The sequence below is a fragment of the Pituophis catenifer genome, unplaced genomic scaffold, assembly GCF_029215685.1.
Source record: "Pituophis catenifer annectens isolate HBS135680 unplaced genomic scaffold, rPitCat1.0.hap2 SCAF_1, whole genome shotgun sequence".
Taxonomy (NCBI): Eukaryota; Metazoa; Chordata; class Lepidosauria; order Squamata; family Colubridae; genus Pituophis; species Pituophis catenifer.
In genome coordinates this window covers 254,092,414-254,111,859 of record NW_027256881.1, presented here as the reverse complement: position 1 = coordinate 254,111,859, position 19,446 = coordinate 254,092,414, and the positions used below count along the sequence as shown (strand labels likewise).

The window sequence follows — 19,446 nt, the reverse complement described above, 5'->3', positions numbered from 1 at the left end:
GGCAATTTATATGTCTATAATATTTATGTTGTCTATTAAATATGTCACTATCTTCTGTTTTTGAGAAAATGCAGAACAAATCTTCTGTTCTTGAGACAATACAGAACACATTTGAAAGTTACTTGGAAATAATTTCACAGAGTTTTAAGGAAAATGATTATGAATAAGACAATTTAAGAAAAGTAAAGTATTTAAGGATAACATCTTAGTTCTCTAAGTGTTTGTGTTTATTTACCTATACAAATATGCCCCTTGTATCATTTTGACAAGCATATTCTTGACTTATAGCTATTAATAGTTCAGTATTGTGAAATTTTAATTAGTGTGAAGAATATATGGAAACAATCTATAAATTGTATATATGTATGTGATTTATTTTATATATATGAAAATAAAATTTAGCTAGAAACTTGCAGCTTCCTGGAAATTATTTCCTAATTTAATGCTAACAAAATAACAGGAGAGGTATTAAACTTCATACCATTTTCAAGAGGTTGATGATATCTGTAAAGCCTTACATGTCTCAGATTAGATATTTGTAGGGTTGCCTTTTGTTTCTTACTTTTTCTGCTTTCCTATAAAATTGGACATGTTTGGCATATTCTGAATATTATCAATCTCTGAATAGAGTTGTGATGCAGTAGAACTAGAAACTGGAACAGCTTCATAACAAGAGCAATGAAATTTATTTAGAAACTGGAAACTAAGTCTTAAAAGAAGAGTTGTTCCACAAGATGCAGTTTTCACTCTTATTTCAACCCACCAATGCCTCACAAATCAGTATAAAGCTGATCTTAAATTATCTTCATTTTTGTTCACCTAAGAATCTTGGGAACAGGTAGTGCACACTATGGCCCATCAGTTCTCTCTCCAACTAACCAATAAGAGATTTGTAAAACAGTGTCCTGCCTCCAGACCCCAACAGTTTTTGTGCTAACTATAACAACAATGAAATAATTCTATCCTCCATCTCAGAAAAAAGGGTAACTTTACTTGTGACCTTAGATCATAGTTACGAATTTGAAATGTGCAGCAGTTCTAATCCTTGAATCTTTGGGGACCTGAGTGAACTGAACTGATAAGATTTCTTCTTAAAACTATTTAAAGCTATTTTTGAAAAGACACTGACAAATTGACAGTTATGTTGTCTGAAAATATTGTAAATTCTGTGTATAACTGTGCTTTCTGAAATATAGGCTTGAAGCAAAAAATAAAACCTATATTTATAGTTACAGTCACCACAGTATGCTCTTACCTAATTCTGTTTTTTAAAACAGAATTTTTTAAAACAGAATATGCCTATAATAAAAAAAGACATCACAGGATAAAGCAAGAGGAATTGAACTTTGTATCTAAGTAAAATAATTCTAAATTAGTGGAAATATGTTTTGTCAGGATAGAATCATCATCTCTTGATTTCCTATGTATTTCTGAAATTATTTCCTGGAACTAAATGTCTAACACTATTTACTGCTTGGAACAAAATAGTCATAATACTGTACTGAGAACTCAAAAGGGCAAATTACTTGTCTTCTTTTCCCAGCACGTAGGGCAATAGTTGTTGCTGTCTACAACTCATTATGCCAGTATTTTCTGCAACAAACTTTACTTGGGCATACCATTTCTTGACGTCCTAAGAAAGGATGTAATGGATCCTAATCTAAAGCTTTTGGTTATCAGACAGGAAACTATCAGTTGGCTTCTATTCTCCACCCTTAGTGTATTTTTGAAGTAATTTTGATAGACCAAAAAAAATATCAAGGTGTGGGGATCTGATAATTCTTAGCAGCATCACCTGTTTTAGAATTAAAATTTAAAGTTAAAATTAAAATTTAGGCCACTGAATGCAACCCCCTTAATGTAAGAATTCAAATTAAAAGCTACCATACAGATGGTTGTCTGCCATCTGTTTGAACATGACCACTTAATAGAAGCCCTAGAATGAATAAAAGAAAAGAAAAAGATGTAATAGATTTGAATAAAGATGAATTGCTCTTGTGAAATGTTGATGTATGAAGTGAAGATTTAGGTTAAAAAGGAACTAGAACTGTTTCTGGTTCATATGAAAATTGGAATGACTACATTGGTAACTAGTTCCATGTTAAATTGCATTCCAGTGAGTGGTGATAGTAAAAGAACTATAGAATATGTTTTGGAAAAACATATGCAAAATTCTGAATTACCATGATCTGAGACAAAAAGTAATTCTGTTAATTGATATGAATGAATGAGTAGAACAAGATGGAGAGTACATAAGTGATTTGGATATTCAGAAACTCCATATAAATGAGAAAGGTCTTTCAGATGTGTGATTTAAGCATAAGTCTACTCCTAAGTATACTTGGCAAAAACATTAAAATCTACAAGCATTGTGATCACTTATGAAGAAAAATTGAGAAAGATAGGAAAACAAAGGTGATGAGATGTGGGACAAACCATTTGTGGTTATATCAAGAGTTGATTTTGCATAACATTGAAAGAATATGAAAGAAATGAGATATGAAAGGAAAGGAAAAGGAAAAAAGTGAAAGTAGAACATCTACAGGAAAAGAAACTATGGGTACTGATGAAAAAGTGAAAAAAATTAATCACATAACACAATGAATGGAGATTGAATTAAAGAGAATGTAGATATTGCTTGGAATTCAATGAAAATTATGTTAATAGTCCCACAAAAGTACGTGGAGTTATGCTAATAAAAGTAATCCTGATTAGAATTATTAAATGGACAAGGCTCTGGATGAGAATAAAAATGAATACAAGAGAATAATTGCTGCAAAAAGCAAAGATACAAAGAAGATATTATATAATGTGTACAGAGATAAAAGTTAATTCCAAGTAATAAAATCAAAGAGCAAGGAATGTTTAACATTAAAAAAATGAAAAGAAAATGCTAAGTCATTGTAAAAAATTAAACATTGTCTTGATTTTGTAAAAAAGTGAAGTGAGGGAATGCTGGGAGAAGATTTCTAGAGATTTATGTGGGAATAATAGTGATATATTAAAAAATAGAATTGATATTAATCCTATAGGGTTATTGTCTATATAGGTTAATGTCCAAGATGTTGACAAGTTATTTGTAGATTGTAGAAAAGATACTTGTAGATGCTGTGCCATTTGATGAAGCAGTTTCGTATAGTAGATAAAGGCACTAAGTTAGAAAATGGGAGATCATGAGTTCTAGTGCTTCCTTAGGCACAAAGCCAGCTGGATGACCTTGGTCCAGTCCTTCTTTCTCAGCCTTGGGAAGGAGGCCGTAGCAAATGTTGCCAGGAAAACTGAGGGAATTTTTCAGACAGTTGCAAGGGGTCAGATTGACTTGAAAAAAAATCCTGTGAATGTTTTAAAAATGGTATAGCAGGAGGTATAGACAATGTAATTAAAGAAATGTTAAAGTATGGATATATGGTATGCTTTGACTTTGATATGCATATTATTTTTATTTACTCAGTTATTTGTGAGATTTATATTCAGCCTTTAGCAGCTTACGTTCCAATATGTAGTATTTTCCTCTTCTAAACTTTCTACATAGCATCAATTCTGTGAGTTTGATTGGTAGGAGAAAGAATGATTGGCCGAAAGACGTCCAACAAGTATCCATATCTGCAAAAAAAATTAGATTGTGTGATGCAATGAGAATTATGGATCAGAAAATTAATTTATTGAAGACCAAAATTATAGTAACTATGTTTGACAATGGAAGTGAAATGGAATGAGTACAAGTTATACATAAATAGTAAAACTTAAAAACAAATGGATGAATTTATGTACATTAGTAGAATGTTTACTAAACACAGGAAAATATATGGAGATATTTTGAAATCAACAGATGCTGGTAGAATAGTAGCAGATAATGTGTGCTCAGTTGGAAGGAAATAAGCAAAAGCGATTGAATAAAAGTATAGTTCTGCCACTTTGTTATATGGACTGATAGTAAATAGAATGCACTGGGAATGCAGATGATTCTCTTATCCAAAAGTTAGAAATGTTTAGGATGGCTTTATAATTTGTGTGGTGAAAGATCTGGCTTTTTTGGCAAAATATTTTTTTACTATCTCCAGTTGTTACTATTTATATCTGATTCTGGAGAGGTATGGCTTGGCCACAATGACCCACACAAATGTGATTATATATAAGATTAGGTTAATATAATGTACTATATATGAGGCTATCCTTAGATTGCCATAGAAGTAGGAGTGACTGTGAACAGGACCTTCTCAATGATAGACCTCAGGTACACAACTCACTTCCAAGGCAAGTTTTCCTGGCTCCACACTTGTCTATTTTTAAACACCAACTAAAAAGATGCCCAGTCATTCATACAACAACTATTTTAGGACCAAGTTACCTTTTAGATGGCTTTTTAAAAACAAATTTATATGACTTGTTGCATTTTTGTGATTATTGCCTTTCTTTCTTTCTTTCTTTCTTTCTTTCTTTCTTTCTTTCTTTCTTTCTTTCTTTCTTTCTTTCTTTCTTTTTCTTTCTCTCTCTCTATGTCTCTCTCACTCTCTCTCTCCCCCCTCTTTTATTTATATTCTGCCTTTATTATTTATAATATATAGTTAGTATTGCTCATTGGGGATTGGAGCATAAATTGGAGTATATTGCCCCAGCAGGAAAGCTAGCTATTATAACCTTTTGTGTTACAAGCATTTTAAAATCTATTTTATTTTTTGGGTGGTGTCATTGTAAATCTGTGGTTATCTCTTTTTTAACTTAATATGGTAGCTTTGCTATAGATTTTCTTGGTCTGCTTTATTATCCCCACATACAGAGCACAGTTTTAAAATATTTTTTTTCTTCAGTACAGTATCTATCAAATGAAAGACTTTTGTTTATGTTCTGTATTGAAGTTCCCTGTACTCCAATTATCAAGTGGCCTTGAAATTTTTTGATTATTCTTGGGCAATGTGCATTCCCTACTAATTGGGCTCATCCGACTTTCTGGTGCCTTCTGTATTTATCAACAATTTGAAATAACACATTTGGTCTTAATTATTTCTTTAATGACAATTTTCCTCAGCATTCCATGATCTTTTGAACTAACTCCTAGTAGACCCAAATACTCCAGAATTAGTTCACCAGGAATAGCTTTTCCACATTAGAGTTTAGTAACAGGTGCAGTGTCATTTAAGAGCCAATTCTTTCTTATGCAGACAAGATTGTTCTGATAATAAAGTACTGTATGACGTTTCCACCAGCTTTATGATGCTGCTATTTGAATTAATTTATAAAACCTTCAACCGTGTAGGTGAAGCTGCCTGAAGGAGTATTTCCTTCCAGATTGCTGCCAGGACCCAGAATTTTAACCTGAGCAACTGATTAGGAGTAAAAGGGGTTGACAGATATTAAACCTTCATGCCTGTTTGCTGGCAAAGTTCATCTATTAAGAAGAAAAAATTTATTTGGTTATAATGTTGGACTACAGAAAATCTTTCCCACTCAGGTTTTTCCCATTTGGGTATTTTCCTGATTTGTTTTCATAATTCGTTTTCATGAAGTGAATATCATTTTGTTAAAATGTATTGCTTTTAACTGAAAAATGCTTATATGTGAGAGACGAAGTTATTATGACTGCTTGTGTACTGTAAATGCATGGGATTGTGCTGGAAGAAAAGGAGTAAAACACATATATTACAAAAAGAAAAAGTATCTTAAGTCTGCAGTATTAAATTCCTTGATTGTATATATGCTCATACCGGTATTTAAAGTGTAACAGCATCGCCTTTAAGACTTCTGGCATCTTAAATTAGTTTTTAAAATATTTTTACTCACTATTCTTGTTTGAATGGTCAGATTATGCATATCTTCTCTATTTTTGTGTATATACATATAGACACACATATATAATATGCATATATGCTTATACAGAGAATTATGTATTTGCATAAATTAGGTTACACATATTATATATCTCTCTAACATTTATATGAAATATGAACTCCAAAACTCCAACATTTTTTAACAACAAACCCTCAAAACAAGACACTTGAAAAAGTGTATTTAAAAAGCACTAACACATATACACGTGTTCCCCCTAGTTGAATACTGATAAATATATTACAGCAATATTAGTTTCCCACCCCTTGCAAAACAGGCCTGCAAAATTTTAAATTTTACTACTAATTCTGTTTGCAGATTAACCGATCATCTTATCTACTATATTAATGACAAAATAGTTAACAAATAGATCAGTAATTAAAAAAGCAAATTATAATTTCAAAACCTCCTGTTTACAAACTCTTATTGAAATCAACTTGTAGAAAGTTTCCCGCGGCTTCTTAACTACCCCAAATCATTCCAATAGTTAACACTGATTTGTATTTTAACTTTTTTTTTTTGAATAAAATAAAAATAGTAAAGAAGAAGAGAAATATGAACTCCAAACAATATAACTTTGGCACAAGTTGGTAACGTACATATATACAGCACGACTGTGCTCCTCCATTATACAATACATACATATCTCTCGTGATATGTTTTGTGCCTGTCATTATCATGGACATATTAACTATTTGCACTTGACCAAACACAGAGTTAAAAACAAATTCAGTTTAGATATATTGTTACTTATATCTCACAGGGGGGGAAAGGCAAAGCTTATCACAAAACTCATTAATTTGGAATGTAACTTGCACTAACAATTTGCTCCTGGAATTTAAAGGGCAGGCAGGAGATGGCATGTGACCTTTAATAGGAAAGATTTATATAAGAAGGGAGTTGAGAGGAAATGAGATTCAAAAACTAGATTTTTTTTTCTCCAGGATTTTAATATTTAATGTGTACTATTTAAGCAGAAAGGTCTACAATTAAATGGTACTTGTGGCTGATTCTTCATTTCAACTTGTGTGTTATAATATTCTTCCAGATTTTGTAATATAGTCCTTAAATTGATATTGTGTATGACCAATGTTGGACTGCAATTCAACTATTGTATTGATTATGTAAAGAAAACATATTTCAGTGTACCTTACTAGATCATTAATAACTTGCATATGATTTGTAGAATTTTGTATTATGAGTTATATTTTACATGTTTTAAGACATAAGAAAATATGTCTTAATTATAAACAGTGCATTGTAAACGGACATTAATTGTATGCGCCTTAATATTGTATTTTGTTTGACATCTGTTTTTGTTTGACATTCATATTTTTATATTTTAAACAGATCTAATTATCCATTATGCATAAATAGAAAGTATCTTGCGCTTTATCCTTTTGTAAAATGTGTATTTAAACTGGGATGGAAGCTTAACACATGAAATATCAAACCTATATAACACATGAACTATCAAACATATAATATGCTAGAAAATTTAGAAGCATTTGGAAAGCCCGAAGAGTTAAATAGTTCAAATAATTCCAAAAGATATAAGTGTCTTTATTTAAGAAAAGTAGGGCAACAATGTTTATTTTTTAAAATGGAGCCTTCCCCATTGGGGGGGCAGAGGGGACATCTTTTAATAAGCAAGAGAGATATAGGAGGGCAAAATGACCATAATATGTTCTAAATATTGAATATGAAAATTACAGTTGTCTTGTAAACCTTAAAAGATAATCTGTCTTCTTAAAAGGCTCAGAGGTTCTGAATGGGGAAGAATAGGCTTCAACTGAACCATGACAAGATCAAGCGGCTTTGGCTTTGGGGCCTACCAGTTCTAGGATTATGCTAGGACATAGAGTTGAAAAAGTAGTTGAAAATGAGCATGTTAAAATATTGTGGGATTTCCAAATACAAACTGATAAGGTCCATAACATACCAGTTTTAATTGTGGTTTAAAAGAATAAAGTGTGGATAATTGATGTGGCAATATCAAGTGATAATAGTATAGAAGACAAAGAATTGGAGAAGATAACAAAGTGTAAAGATCTGAAAATTGAAATGGAAAGATTATGGCATAAGTCATCTGTGTTGGTTCTAGTGGTTATGGGCAGTTTTAGATTTCATTGAGTGAGCATTCTAACCTAGTAAAACACAACCAAGCACAGTTTGACAGTGAGTTACCCATTGGAATGTACCTTATAGTATATACTATATGGAATATTGTCATTAGGTATTACCAATCTCTGTTATCTTTAAAAACTATGCTTTTTTAATACCTTTCTAATAGAAATGTTTACTGCTAATAATTTCCTTGTTGCCATTTTTAAGATTGAAATCATATATATGTCTTCAAGTTCTTGTACAGCGCTGTAGAGATGTCAATCACAATGTTTACATGTGCTTCATCGATTTTGAAAAAGCATTTGATAAAATAAGACACAGCAAACTATTAAAATCCTGAAACAAGTGGGACAAGATGACAAAGACATCCGAAACATAAAGAATCTATATTGGCATCAGGTAGCAAATGTGAGACTAGGCCAAAAATACTCAGATGATGGAGAAATATGAACAGGGGTCAGACAGGGCTGTATTCTGGCTCCGCTGTTATTTAATATCTACTCTGAGTCAATTTTCAATGAAGCACTGGAAAACATTGATGCTGGCCTCAAAGTAAATGGTGTTCAGATCAACAATTTAAGATATGCTGATGATACAGTTCTGCTTGCCAGTAAGCATGAAGACCTTCAGCTCCTCATCAGCAGAGTCTCAGAAATATCTGAAAAATATGACTTGAAGCTTAACACCTCAAAAACCAAGATCATGGACGTCAGCAAATAATCCATTAATTTACCACTGATAAATTCGGAAGGAATACCATTAGAAAAAGTTGAAAGGATCATGTACCTCAGTTTTAATTTACATGAAAGCTGGGACATGATCAGTGAAGTAAAGACAAAGCTCGAACAGCATTCTTCAAAATGAAAAAGGTCTTCTGCAGTCACAACATAAGCCTAAGACTGAAAATCAGGTGTGTCAGATGTTACATCTTTTCTATCCTGCTCTATGGAATAGAGAGTTGGTCTCTGACAGAAAGCCACTTGAAGAAACTAGAAGCATTTGAAATGTAGATTTATAGATGACTGTTACGTATAAGATGGATTAACAAATGAGGAGGTGACAAACCGCCGGGGAAAGCAAAGGGAAATAATCAAAGTCATTAAAAAGCAAACGTTAGACTATTTTGGACATGAGATGCGACACCCAGAAAAATATGGCATCCTTCACTTAATCCTCCAGGGAAAGATTGAAGGCAAACGAGGTCCAGGCAGAAGAAGAACATCATGGCTTCAAAACCTAAGGGACTGGTTTGGACAAAACTCAGCAGCACTTTTTCATATGACTGTTGACAAAAATAGGATTGCCAACATGATTGCCAACGTCCAATGATGGATATGGCACAAGAAGAAGAAGAAGAAAATATGTCTTCATATATAGTATGATAGAACTTCTATAAACTAAGGCTTGCAGAAAGAAGACATTAATGGATAGTTGGAAGCATGCATAGAAATCAGTTAAAGTTTGTTAAAGTCAATGACCTAATAAATTTATTATGGCCAGGAATGTTATGGCAGTCAGATCTTCCTAGGTCTGAGTAGGAATAATCAAGGTCATCACAAATTTGTATCTAAACATTAGAAGAATTCACTGTGTACTTTACCCTCAAGGTTGTTTGTTTGCTTTTTAATTTGTATAGTCTGCATTTTTAAAGGAAATGTAGATGCTAGATCTGATAAAGTCATTTTAATTTCTGAAGCATTTTTGGAAAAATGATGAGCCCACTATTATAAGTGGTAGTATTAATGGAGATTTACAAATAGTTATACATGAGATGGTTCAAATCCTAGAATCATAGAGTGGAATAAGCCAGCTAGGCCATTAAGTCCAACCTCCTGGTAAGAGTAGGGATTCAGATTAAAGTATCTGGTCAGATGGCTACTTGAATGCATCCATGAAGAGGAGCCCACCATCCTTCTGGATAAGTAATTCTACAGTTGAACAGCTTTGCCCCCAGCACGCAATTGGAATCCCGCTTTTTTTGTAACTTAAATCATTATTCAATGTCTTACACTCTGAAATGTGAGGAAACCATTGATCTTTTATATGAGCATCTTTCAAGTATTTGGAGAGTGCTGTCTTGGCCTCACTGAATCATCTTTTCTCAGGGCTAACCATACCCAGCTCCTTCAATCTTTCATCCCAGCAGTGGTGGGTTCCTCCCAGTTCAGCCCGGTTCACCGAACCGATTCTGCCCCCACGCGCCCCCACCCCACCTCCGCGTTATTCTTATCTTTTATTTGGCCCCACCCCCAATCTATTGCTGTCTCCTGAATCCCAGCTGATGGTTAGAGGGGAAAAAACTGTTTAAACTCTTGCCGCGGTGCTTCAAAGGGCTGCCCTATAGCTGATCAGTGTTAAAAGAAAACAAATGAGTAGACCAGTGCCTGCAAAAATACATGAGTAGATCAGTGCCTGCAAAAATAAATGGGTAGATCAGTGCCTGCAAAAATAAATGGGTAGACCAGTGCCTGCAAAAAATAAATGGGTAGATTGGTACAGCTCTGCAAGCAGTTAAAAGCCTGGTAGACCAGTACCTCTGCTAAATCCTAAAGAATTGTCACATGACCATCAAGCCACGCCCACAAAATAAACCACACCCACAAAACCGGTAGTAAAAAAATTTAGAACCCACCCCTGCATCCCAGGTTTTACTTTCTAATCCCCTGATCATCTTTGTTACCCTTCTTTTAAAGTGTTCCATTTTCTTGAATTCTTCTTAAAGTGTGATTTGCAGACTTGGATACAGTAATTAAGATGTATCAGAAGAAAGTAGAACAGAGTGAAAATATTATTTTCCATTATTTGGAAATTACAGATGTGGATGAAGTCTAAAATTACATTTATAGTACTTACTTTACAGGTACAATACATTGTAGGCTCATATTCAGATTCAAGATCTATCCCACAAATACTATTACATGTAGTCAGATATACCACATCCTCTATCAGTACACTTGCTCTTGGGCATCAGCAAGGATTACTATAGTTTCTACACTGCATTATGCTGTTTGTTTCTCCTGCTTGTTGGCTGTAGGAGACTACAAGCCTTTAATCTCAAGATAAAGCTACAGGAAAAGAACTTTATTACCCATAATTAAAAATTGCATCCAAATAACGTACAAGTGACTTTTAGTTTTCTTCTGTAACGCTGAATGTTGCAAACAATATGCCATGATCACACTTCTTATTCCTTGAGTATCTTTTTAGTTGAGTGTACATTTAAAGTTGCATCCTGATATATTCATCCCTCTAGGAATTATGTAAATACAGTAACATCTTCTACATTGAATCATACAGGAATTGAATCATGACAATTGAGAGTTAATCATATGAAATTAGTGTGTTGTACCCATGGCACACAGAACAGTTTTACACCTACTTGCTGCACTTAAATACCAGCCCTGTTAGAGTATATAGCTGTATAGTTTTGCTAGGTTTTGCATAGCAGCACTTAAAATATATCAGAAGATGACCTGTCTATCAAATCAATTTTAATGAGCAGCAGTTGGATAAGAGGTAGTTGCACTTCCAGACTTGCACTATGGCAGGGGTGTCAAACTCAAGTCGTCATGTCGTTAACATGATGTATTGCAACTTTCCCTCCTTTGCTAAACTGGGGGTGGGGGTGGCCAACATGTGACGCATCCGGCCTGTGGGCCGCAACTTTGACACTGCTGGTATATGGGAATGACCTTGGGAGACAGGAGGAAAAGCCAGAGTCAGAAAAAAATGTAATGCTATTTCCAGGCTTATGAAAATGCATGGCTTTCTTAAACGAGGTCTGGTTATTTTTAAAAAAATAAGTGGGTTAAATGTGTTAATGTAAGCAATGCGAACTGAAGTGTGATCTGTTGTGGTATAGATCGATTATTGTGGCATTCAGTGTGAATTCTGATTTTAAAAATGTGCTTTTGAAAACTTTTCATTAAATGTGAGTAGTTTGTTTTTCAGTTCCAAATGACATATTATATTATATTGGAATAAAATATTTCATCTCTGCTTTTCTCCAGTTACTTAGAGTGATGATAAACATATGGAAAGATAGTTTGTTACAATGCCGGAATCATAGGAACTTTATTCAGATACTTTTTAAAAGCAAGATTACATTATAGTGTTCGTTAGTTTTCATTTTGTTTATATCTAAGTCAAAAGAGTCTACGTTGGATGCTATATGTATCTTAATACTGCATCCACAGTGTGTGCAATAGAATTGTTATAAGCAATGTGGTTTGTCTTGAATAGAGTATATTATTTGAATTATTGTGAAATTCTACAAACTTCAGCAATAACTTGTCAGTAGAAAATATATTAAGAACTCTAAATATTAAATGCTGTCAGTTCAAAACAGCATTTAGTATTTAGAATTCTTAATATAACATGGCACTACTTAGCAGTTTATTTCTTTGACAACTTTTTTTATGGGAAAAATAAAATTCTAGGACTTTATTATGATGTTTGATATTTGTCTTTTTCTTTTATTTGTAGGCTCAGCAGATGGTTTGGGGAAAATAATACAGAGATTTCCCTTAAAGGATTTGGATGATACTCCTTTTCCACAGGGAATAGAGTTGGTAAGTTGATCTGTAGCATGCATTTATAAACTTTTAATTCTGGGTTTGTACATCCCACTTTGCCATAAGGTTAGCTTAGCTTCAACTGTAAATTTATATTATGAACAAATCATTGCTTTGAGTATTAGAATTTAGTAGGATGTGTGAATGTGAGATTCTGGGCTTTATTTTCTGGTGTTCATTTTTGAAAGGAAGAATTCATAATATCACAAATTTGCCAGATTTCAAGAAAAGAGGAGTGGAGGCACAGAACAAATTTTGATGTTAATATTTTCTTCTGAATTAAAAACTGTACAAGTAATAGATTTTCTGTGACTTGAGAACTGCTGGGCTTCTTTTTTTAATAATAGTAACTTTGTTATTGCAGTGCACAATTTGATGTATGGAGAAAGGTCTGGACCATAATGATTTTGATTTAATTGCATCCGAAAATGCCATATTTCATAAACTAGTTTTAAATCACTGAGCTGAAGGCAATTCATCTCAGTTTTCACCAAAAATTCTGAAGACTTTATTACTTAGAAGCAGGGGTGAAATGCTCCTGGTTCGGATCGGATCGCCCGATCCGGTGGCGATGGTGGCGGGTGGTTCGGAGAACCAGTAGCAAACATCCGTGCCCCCCCATGCCCAGCTGAGCTGCGGGATTATCAGAGGCTTTTTTTTTAATTTTTAGAAGCATTTTTTCTACAAAGTCTTCGGCAGAAAAAATGCTTTTAAAAGTAAAAAAAAAAAAAGCCTCTGATAATCCTGCGGCTCAGCTGGGATCGTCAGAGGCTTTTAAAAGGCCTCTGACAATCCCTTTTTAAAAGAAAAAATGCTTTTAAAAGCCTCTAACGATCCCAGCTGAGTTGCCTGATCGTCAGAGGCTTTTAAAAGCTTTTTTTTTTTTAACAACCTCTTCAGGCAAAGTGGTTGTAGAAAAAATGTTTTTAAAAGAAAAAAAAGCCTCTGCCGATCAGGCAACTCAGCTGGGATCATCAGAGGCTTTTAAAAGAAAAAAAAACCTCTGCCGATCAGGCAACTCAGCTGGGATCGTCAGAGGCTTTTAAAAGCATTTTTTTTACAACCTCTTCAGCCGAAGTGGTTGTAGAAAAAAATGGTTTTAAAAGTTTTTTTAAAAAAAAGTTGGCCACACCCACCCAGTCACATTACCCCCCCAGGCCACGCCCACAGAACTGATAGTAACAAATTTTGAATTTCACCACTGCTTAGAAGACTGTCAGTATATAATACCAGGCATGTATGGATTATACATTATCTGCACTGTAAATATCAAGGCACAGTCAATCCAACTTAATCAACCATTAAGTACCATCTGTGTAGAAGCCAATACCATGATTGAACTCCATACAATAGCTTCAATTTTAATAGTATTCTCCTTGGATAATTACTCTAAAATATGTAGCATTTATATACAATATTTAAAATCCTATTTAGGGATCCTATATGCAGACATTCTGTATATTTAGATTGGCATCCAGGATAAGGCATATTTTAGTGTTACAGCAGCCATATGGCATAGAGGCTTTCTGGCACTCATGCATACAGTAAGGCAAAGTATAAACATAGTTCTTTGGTTCTGAGCCATAAAAGGAAATGCTTATCACTATACATTTGCACATGCAAAACTAACTGTGAGCTTCCTGTTCTTATAAACAAGATCATGATATTCTGACATAAATTGTGAACGGATATGCATAATAACCCATTATTTTGGTGTTTTAAGACTTCTATACATACAATGGGAACATTTTTTTCTGTTTCTTGTAAAAGTCACATTGTCAGGAAAATATTTTTAGAGATGTGATTCAAAAATTTAGCATAATGAATTCTTGGCTAAGATGCATTTGTAGTAAGGGAAAAGAATACAATAAGAGCAATCAGTTCTGAAGTTTTACTATCCAAAAAGGCTTCTCTTTAAATTATAGTTGTATTTATATTAATAAATAGGAATTTCAGAGAAAGTTGCTAGCCTTTTGAAAACAGGTAATACTTCACAGAATCTCTTGATGGTAGGGATGTTACAACATATATAGAGGGTTTTTTTTTTACATTTTTTATTTAGGTATATTTACATTTATTATTTTTATACTGTGGCATTCCATGTAATTTGTTGAAAGCTGGTAACAGTTCAATTCAAAGCAAAAACAACTTTATAAATAATGTACTGTAAACTCATTGCCATGTCTCATATACAAATCTAGCTTACATATGAACTTAATGGCTTACAAAGTTGATGATTATTAAATATCTATAAAACTTTCCACAAGTTTTGATAAAAGTGATAACCAGCATTTCTATTACTTCTTTTAAAATTGCTGTTAGATTAGGGTTTCCTATCTGATATGCTATTTTCTTTCTCAGAAACTCAGAATATTGTACATGGGTTTTATGTGTGTTTCCATCCTTATCTTTTTTTTTTTAATTGAAAAGTTTTAAAAAATTTTACATATATTTTCCCTTCTCTCCTCCCCCCTCCTGCCCCAACCCTCCCCCCCCCCCCCGGACTTCCCAGAGCAAATACAGGATATAGCATTTAACAAACATATATAAAAAAACATAAGCTAACTATCTATAGATTTATCTCCCTTTTGCACTTTAACTCCCCTTGTTCATATCTGAATATAACTATTTAAACAAATTATTGCTTGAAAGTAATCAATCCAACTTCATTCTTGTCCATTCTTCAATAATAAGCAAATCTTCTTTCTTCCATCATTGCACAATCAGAGCCCAATTACAATTAACCATCACATCTCCAACCCTTACATATATTAACACATTAACAAAATATTTTAACCAATCTCAAATAAATTATATTGTACAAACCTTATTTTTACTTTTTACCCCATAAACTCATATTGATTCTTCCTGGAAACATTCCTTACTTAATAGTTTTGCATAAACTTATTCACCTTATTCTCTACAAATCCACTGCGTATAATCAAATAACATCTTCACTATTTGATATCTATAAAAAATATTGTAAAAACCTTCCCTCAACCCTTACACCACTTATATTTTCCTTATAACCCACAAGTTTATATTTATTCTTCAACAAAACATTCTTTAATATAGTATTAATGTAATTTAAAACAAAATATAAAAGTTTAAGTAATATCCTTCTTCTAACCCATAAACTTATATTAAATTATCTGCACTGTCCATAACTTTTACATCCCCAATATTTTTCTTTTCTTTTTTTTTTAACCCATAAACTTATATAAATTTTTCAGCAAAGCATTCCTTGAAATATAACTTTAGTGTAAATATACTTCAGAACAAAAGTGAAAGTTTGGTCAGTAGCCCATAACAATTCAAATGTAACATTACTTAATATAACTTTTCAAGACAAATCATCTCCCTAAATATAAGTAAATCATTCATTTACACTATAACATAACTTTTCAAAACAAATCATATCCCGAAATACAGGTATAGTCATTCATTTTCACTACTACTATCCTCCTCAAGCAAAAAGATTGTAATTTTTCCATCTCCATTTTTTCCTGACTTTTTTGCGAACCTTCTTCTTCAGTCTTATTCCTCCGCCTTCTTTTATTTTTATAAGTTCTTGAATTTTCAGCTGAAGTTGCCGTACCTTACAATCTTGTTCTCTTCGCAAAGTAATTCCTTTCAGTAAACACACCTCTTTAACTGCGATTGAGAGTCCATTTTTGTAAAAAAGATGTAAAATTCCACTTCGAATCCTCCTTTTTATATTAGAGATCCCAACGCCTTCTGACAATTTTCCAGTTGACTGTATCAAAGCCTCTGGAGAAATCTCTCTCAATATTTCCTGGTTACACTCCTTCAAACCTCTCAGCCTTTCCTTCTTAATTTGAAAAACATCCATTCCATTTTCCAAAGGCACATTAAACTGGATTGTTTCTTCCACCTCTTCATTCAGCAACTCACTATTATTTGGCAACTGAAATACCGATACAGTATCTTCACTTGTAACTTTGTTTCGAACTTGAATAAAATCCTTGTTGAAAAACCCTTCCATTCTTTCCACCAACACGGAGGTAAATGATTCTAAAATTTCTTTAAAGAGATCCATAATCAGTATTTGTGTATTTACTGATGTTTGTAATAGTGAGCCTTCATCACTTTCAAAAAAGCCAGCCATTTTTTTTTAATCCATCCACCTTGAACAATGCTGGGTGTTAACAGCTTTATCGAGAGTTAACTTTCACTTTCACACCCTATTAGGCATAAGCACCATTTTCTTCACTCCTTTAAGCAGCTTCAAAAAGTAGCAATTTATGCGTGGAATTAAGGGTTTGTTACTTGTGATTGTCTGTTCTCCTGTCTTCACTCCGTCTGCATAGATAATCAACTTAGATCTCAATAAAGATTGCAGAAGTGGTCGTGACGTTTTTTTCTGCTTAAAGGAGAAATGCCCTGGATCGCGGAGTTTCACTGGACTTCCTGGGGAGCTCTCACCCTCCAAGCCCCCAAAACTATTTCAGGGGCTTTTGGGGAGCTCTACCCCCATCCGATTACTCTCCTTTCCCTCTTCTCCCGGGGGAAAGGTTTTCCAGCTGCCAGACAGCTGATTTGTGCTGTCAGAGCGGCTTTACAAGATCACAGGGTTGGCGCTCCGAGAGAGAGCGTCCAGCAACATCGGCGGTGCCACAGGAAGTCCTCCATCCTTATCTTTTTCAGATCTAGGCCTCCTTTGCTTCAATAGGTTGCAATCATGTAGCACTGAGCCATAATCAAGAAGTTCTTTTTTATTTTATGAGAAGTGAGGGAATAATGACAATCACATCTTGTTTTTAGAAATAATGTAATGTAGAATTCTCTTTGTTCACAACTATTTGTAAAGACATAATTCCTTCCTTAATTACAAATGACATTGCATTTATTGCCAAATGGATGATGGGACACTCTATCCTAGCTCCATACCCTTTGATCAGTTTTTGAAAAGCCAATATATTTCTTAGTCTGTGGAATGTCTACTACGGTAGTCACTGTAATCCAGGTTTATTATACTATTGTCTGTTAAATTTTCATACAGCTGAAAATTTAAAATTCAAAAAAAAATAAACTGACTATAAATTAGAATAGGCACTTCGTTTAAAACAAAAATTCCAAAAAGTTGCATCATTTTGCATTATCAAAATATGTGTACTAAGGAAACTTTGTATTACATTTCCAGTGATTCTGAGAAAGTTGAATTCCTTGAGCTAAAAATGTATTTAGAGTTCACAATGCCCTAAAACTGAATTTTAGTTGTGTCATTTTCATGTCAAATCATGTTTCTTCATTTCTAATAGTTGAATTCCATTCATTTTTAGAAATATAAATTTCTAAACTAAACTGCATTGTTTTCTAAGGTTCAGAACAGGAAGCATATCCCTATATAAAATATGGAGTCTTCTCAAAATCATGTGGATATTTGAATTGCCCACTAAACCACTTGGTTTAGTGAAATATATTTCAATTCAAAAGCATTAGTTATTAGCATAACCGGCAATCAGGTTTGTACAGTTTTTAAAAATATTTTTTAAATATTGTCTTTATTTTTATAAATAGTCAAAGTGGTGGACATATCTAATACTACTTCCTCATCCTAGTTTCTCCACAGCAGCCATGTGAGGTGAATGGGGTTGAGAGAGACTGAACTGGCTCAAAATCACCTAGCCAGCTTTCATGCCATTCTAAAGAGCTGCCTTTAATGCTGGTCTAAAGAACTATGGTACCCTAGCCTTGAATTACTTGAAATAAATTTAGGACACCAAAATATTGAGAGGGTAATATTATATCAGTTTCTGAAAAGATATGCAAAGCACATATTTTTGCTATACTTTTAAAAGGAAGTGTAAGTCAGTCTATTCTATTGAGCTATTTTGTGAATTTTGTTAATTGTTTCATTGAAATGAATCTAAATATTTCTATGTAGTAATAATCTTGTTTTAACCTATCAAACAAGATTGGTTAAACAATTTTAATTATAGTAGAATATATAAGATTATATAATCAATATAGTTTGAAAGTAAAACTTTCAAACTATATTGCAGGTCAAAGTTATTTTTAAAAGTCATGATTCCCTTTGTTCCAAATCAGTTTCAACAAATATTTGTCACTCTCATTTCTGAATCTTATCCCATAATACCAAATGCAACTAAGCTTAGAGTTCATTTTGGAAAACTTACTCTTCTAGGTCTAATGTTCCATTTTTTGTTGAAGTAGATCTTGATGTTCTATTCTAAAACAAAATATTATTCAACAGAATGTTTTTATTTAAAATGAGATGATAAGCCAAATAATTTAAAAGATAAACTTTCAAAGTAAACAATGTAATTTAAAGGCCATTAAATATCAATATCAAAGTATTAAAAAGAAAATGAAAAACTAGCAAAAAATAAATAAAAATAGGTACTTGGCATTGAGGTAGCAGGGAGGGGGGTTAGATGGGGGAAAAAACTATTCATTCCCATTAAAGATTTCAATTTCTGACAATCCATTAAAATTAATCACTAGTTAAAATGTGAAATTTATGTTTTATTTATTTCTCCCACTATGCTGAATATCAGTTCTTAGCTTTTTCTTTTTGTTATCTTCTTCATGTAGTCTAACTTGAAATGTTTTTATTATATCCCAGCTTTTGCTTAAATAAATCAATTGTGTTTATTAGTTTAGTTTAAGTTTACTTTATTGTCATTACACCTTGTACAACGAAATTAAATGCCATCTTCAGTGGCATTTGGAAACTATAAAAATAAAACAAAAACACACATCCTTCACATTCTATACAAATTGAATTGAAAACCCCTGATACTGCATTAATATTACACTATACAGTAGTTCAATATAGTTACTGCTCTGGGATAGAAGCTATTTTTCAGCCTATTTATCTTTGTTTTTATTATCCTGTACCGTCTGCCGGATGGTAATAGTTCAAAAAAGGGTGCCC

At 33.1% G+C, this 19,446-nt stretch overlaps 1 protein-coding gene across 1 annotated transcript in view; it reads left to right on the top strand.

Moving 5' to 3' along the window:
• The window catches only part of SBF2 (SET binding factor 2), a 216,467-nt gene that overhangs the window by 36,175 nt on the left and 160,846 nt on the right, over positions 1-19,446 (top strand). The window contains exon 2 of the mRNA XM_070934061.1: positions 12,436-12,521. Coding sequence (XP_070790162.1) covers positions 12,436-12,521 — 86 coding nt within the window. The remainder of the gene's footprint in view (positions 1-12,435; positions 12,522-19,446) is intronic.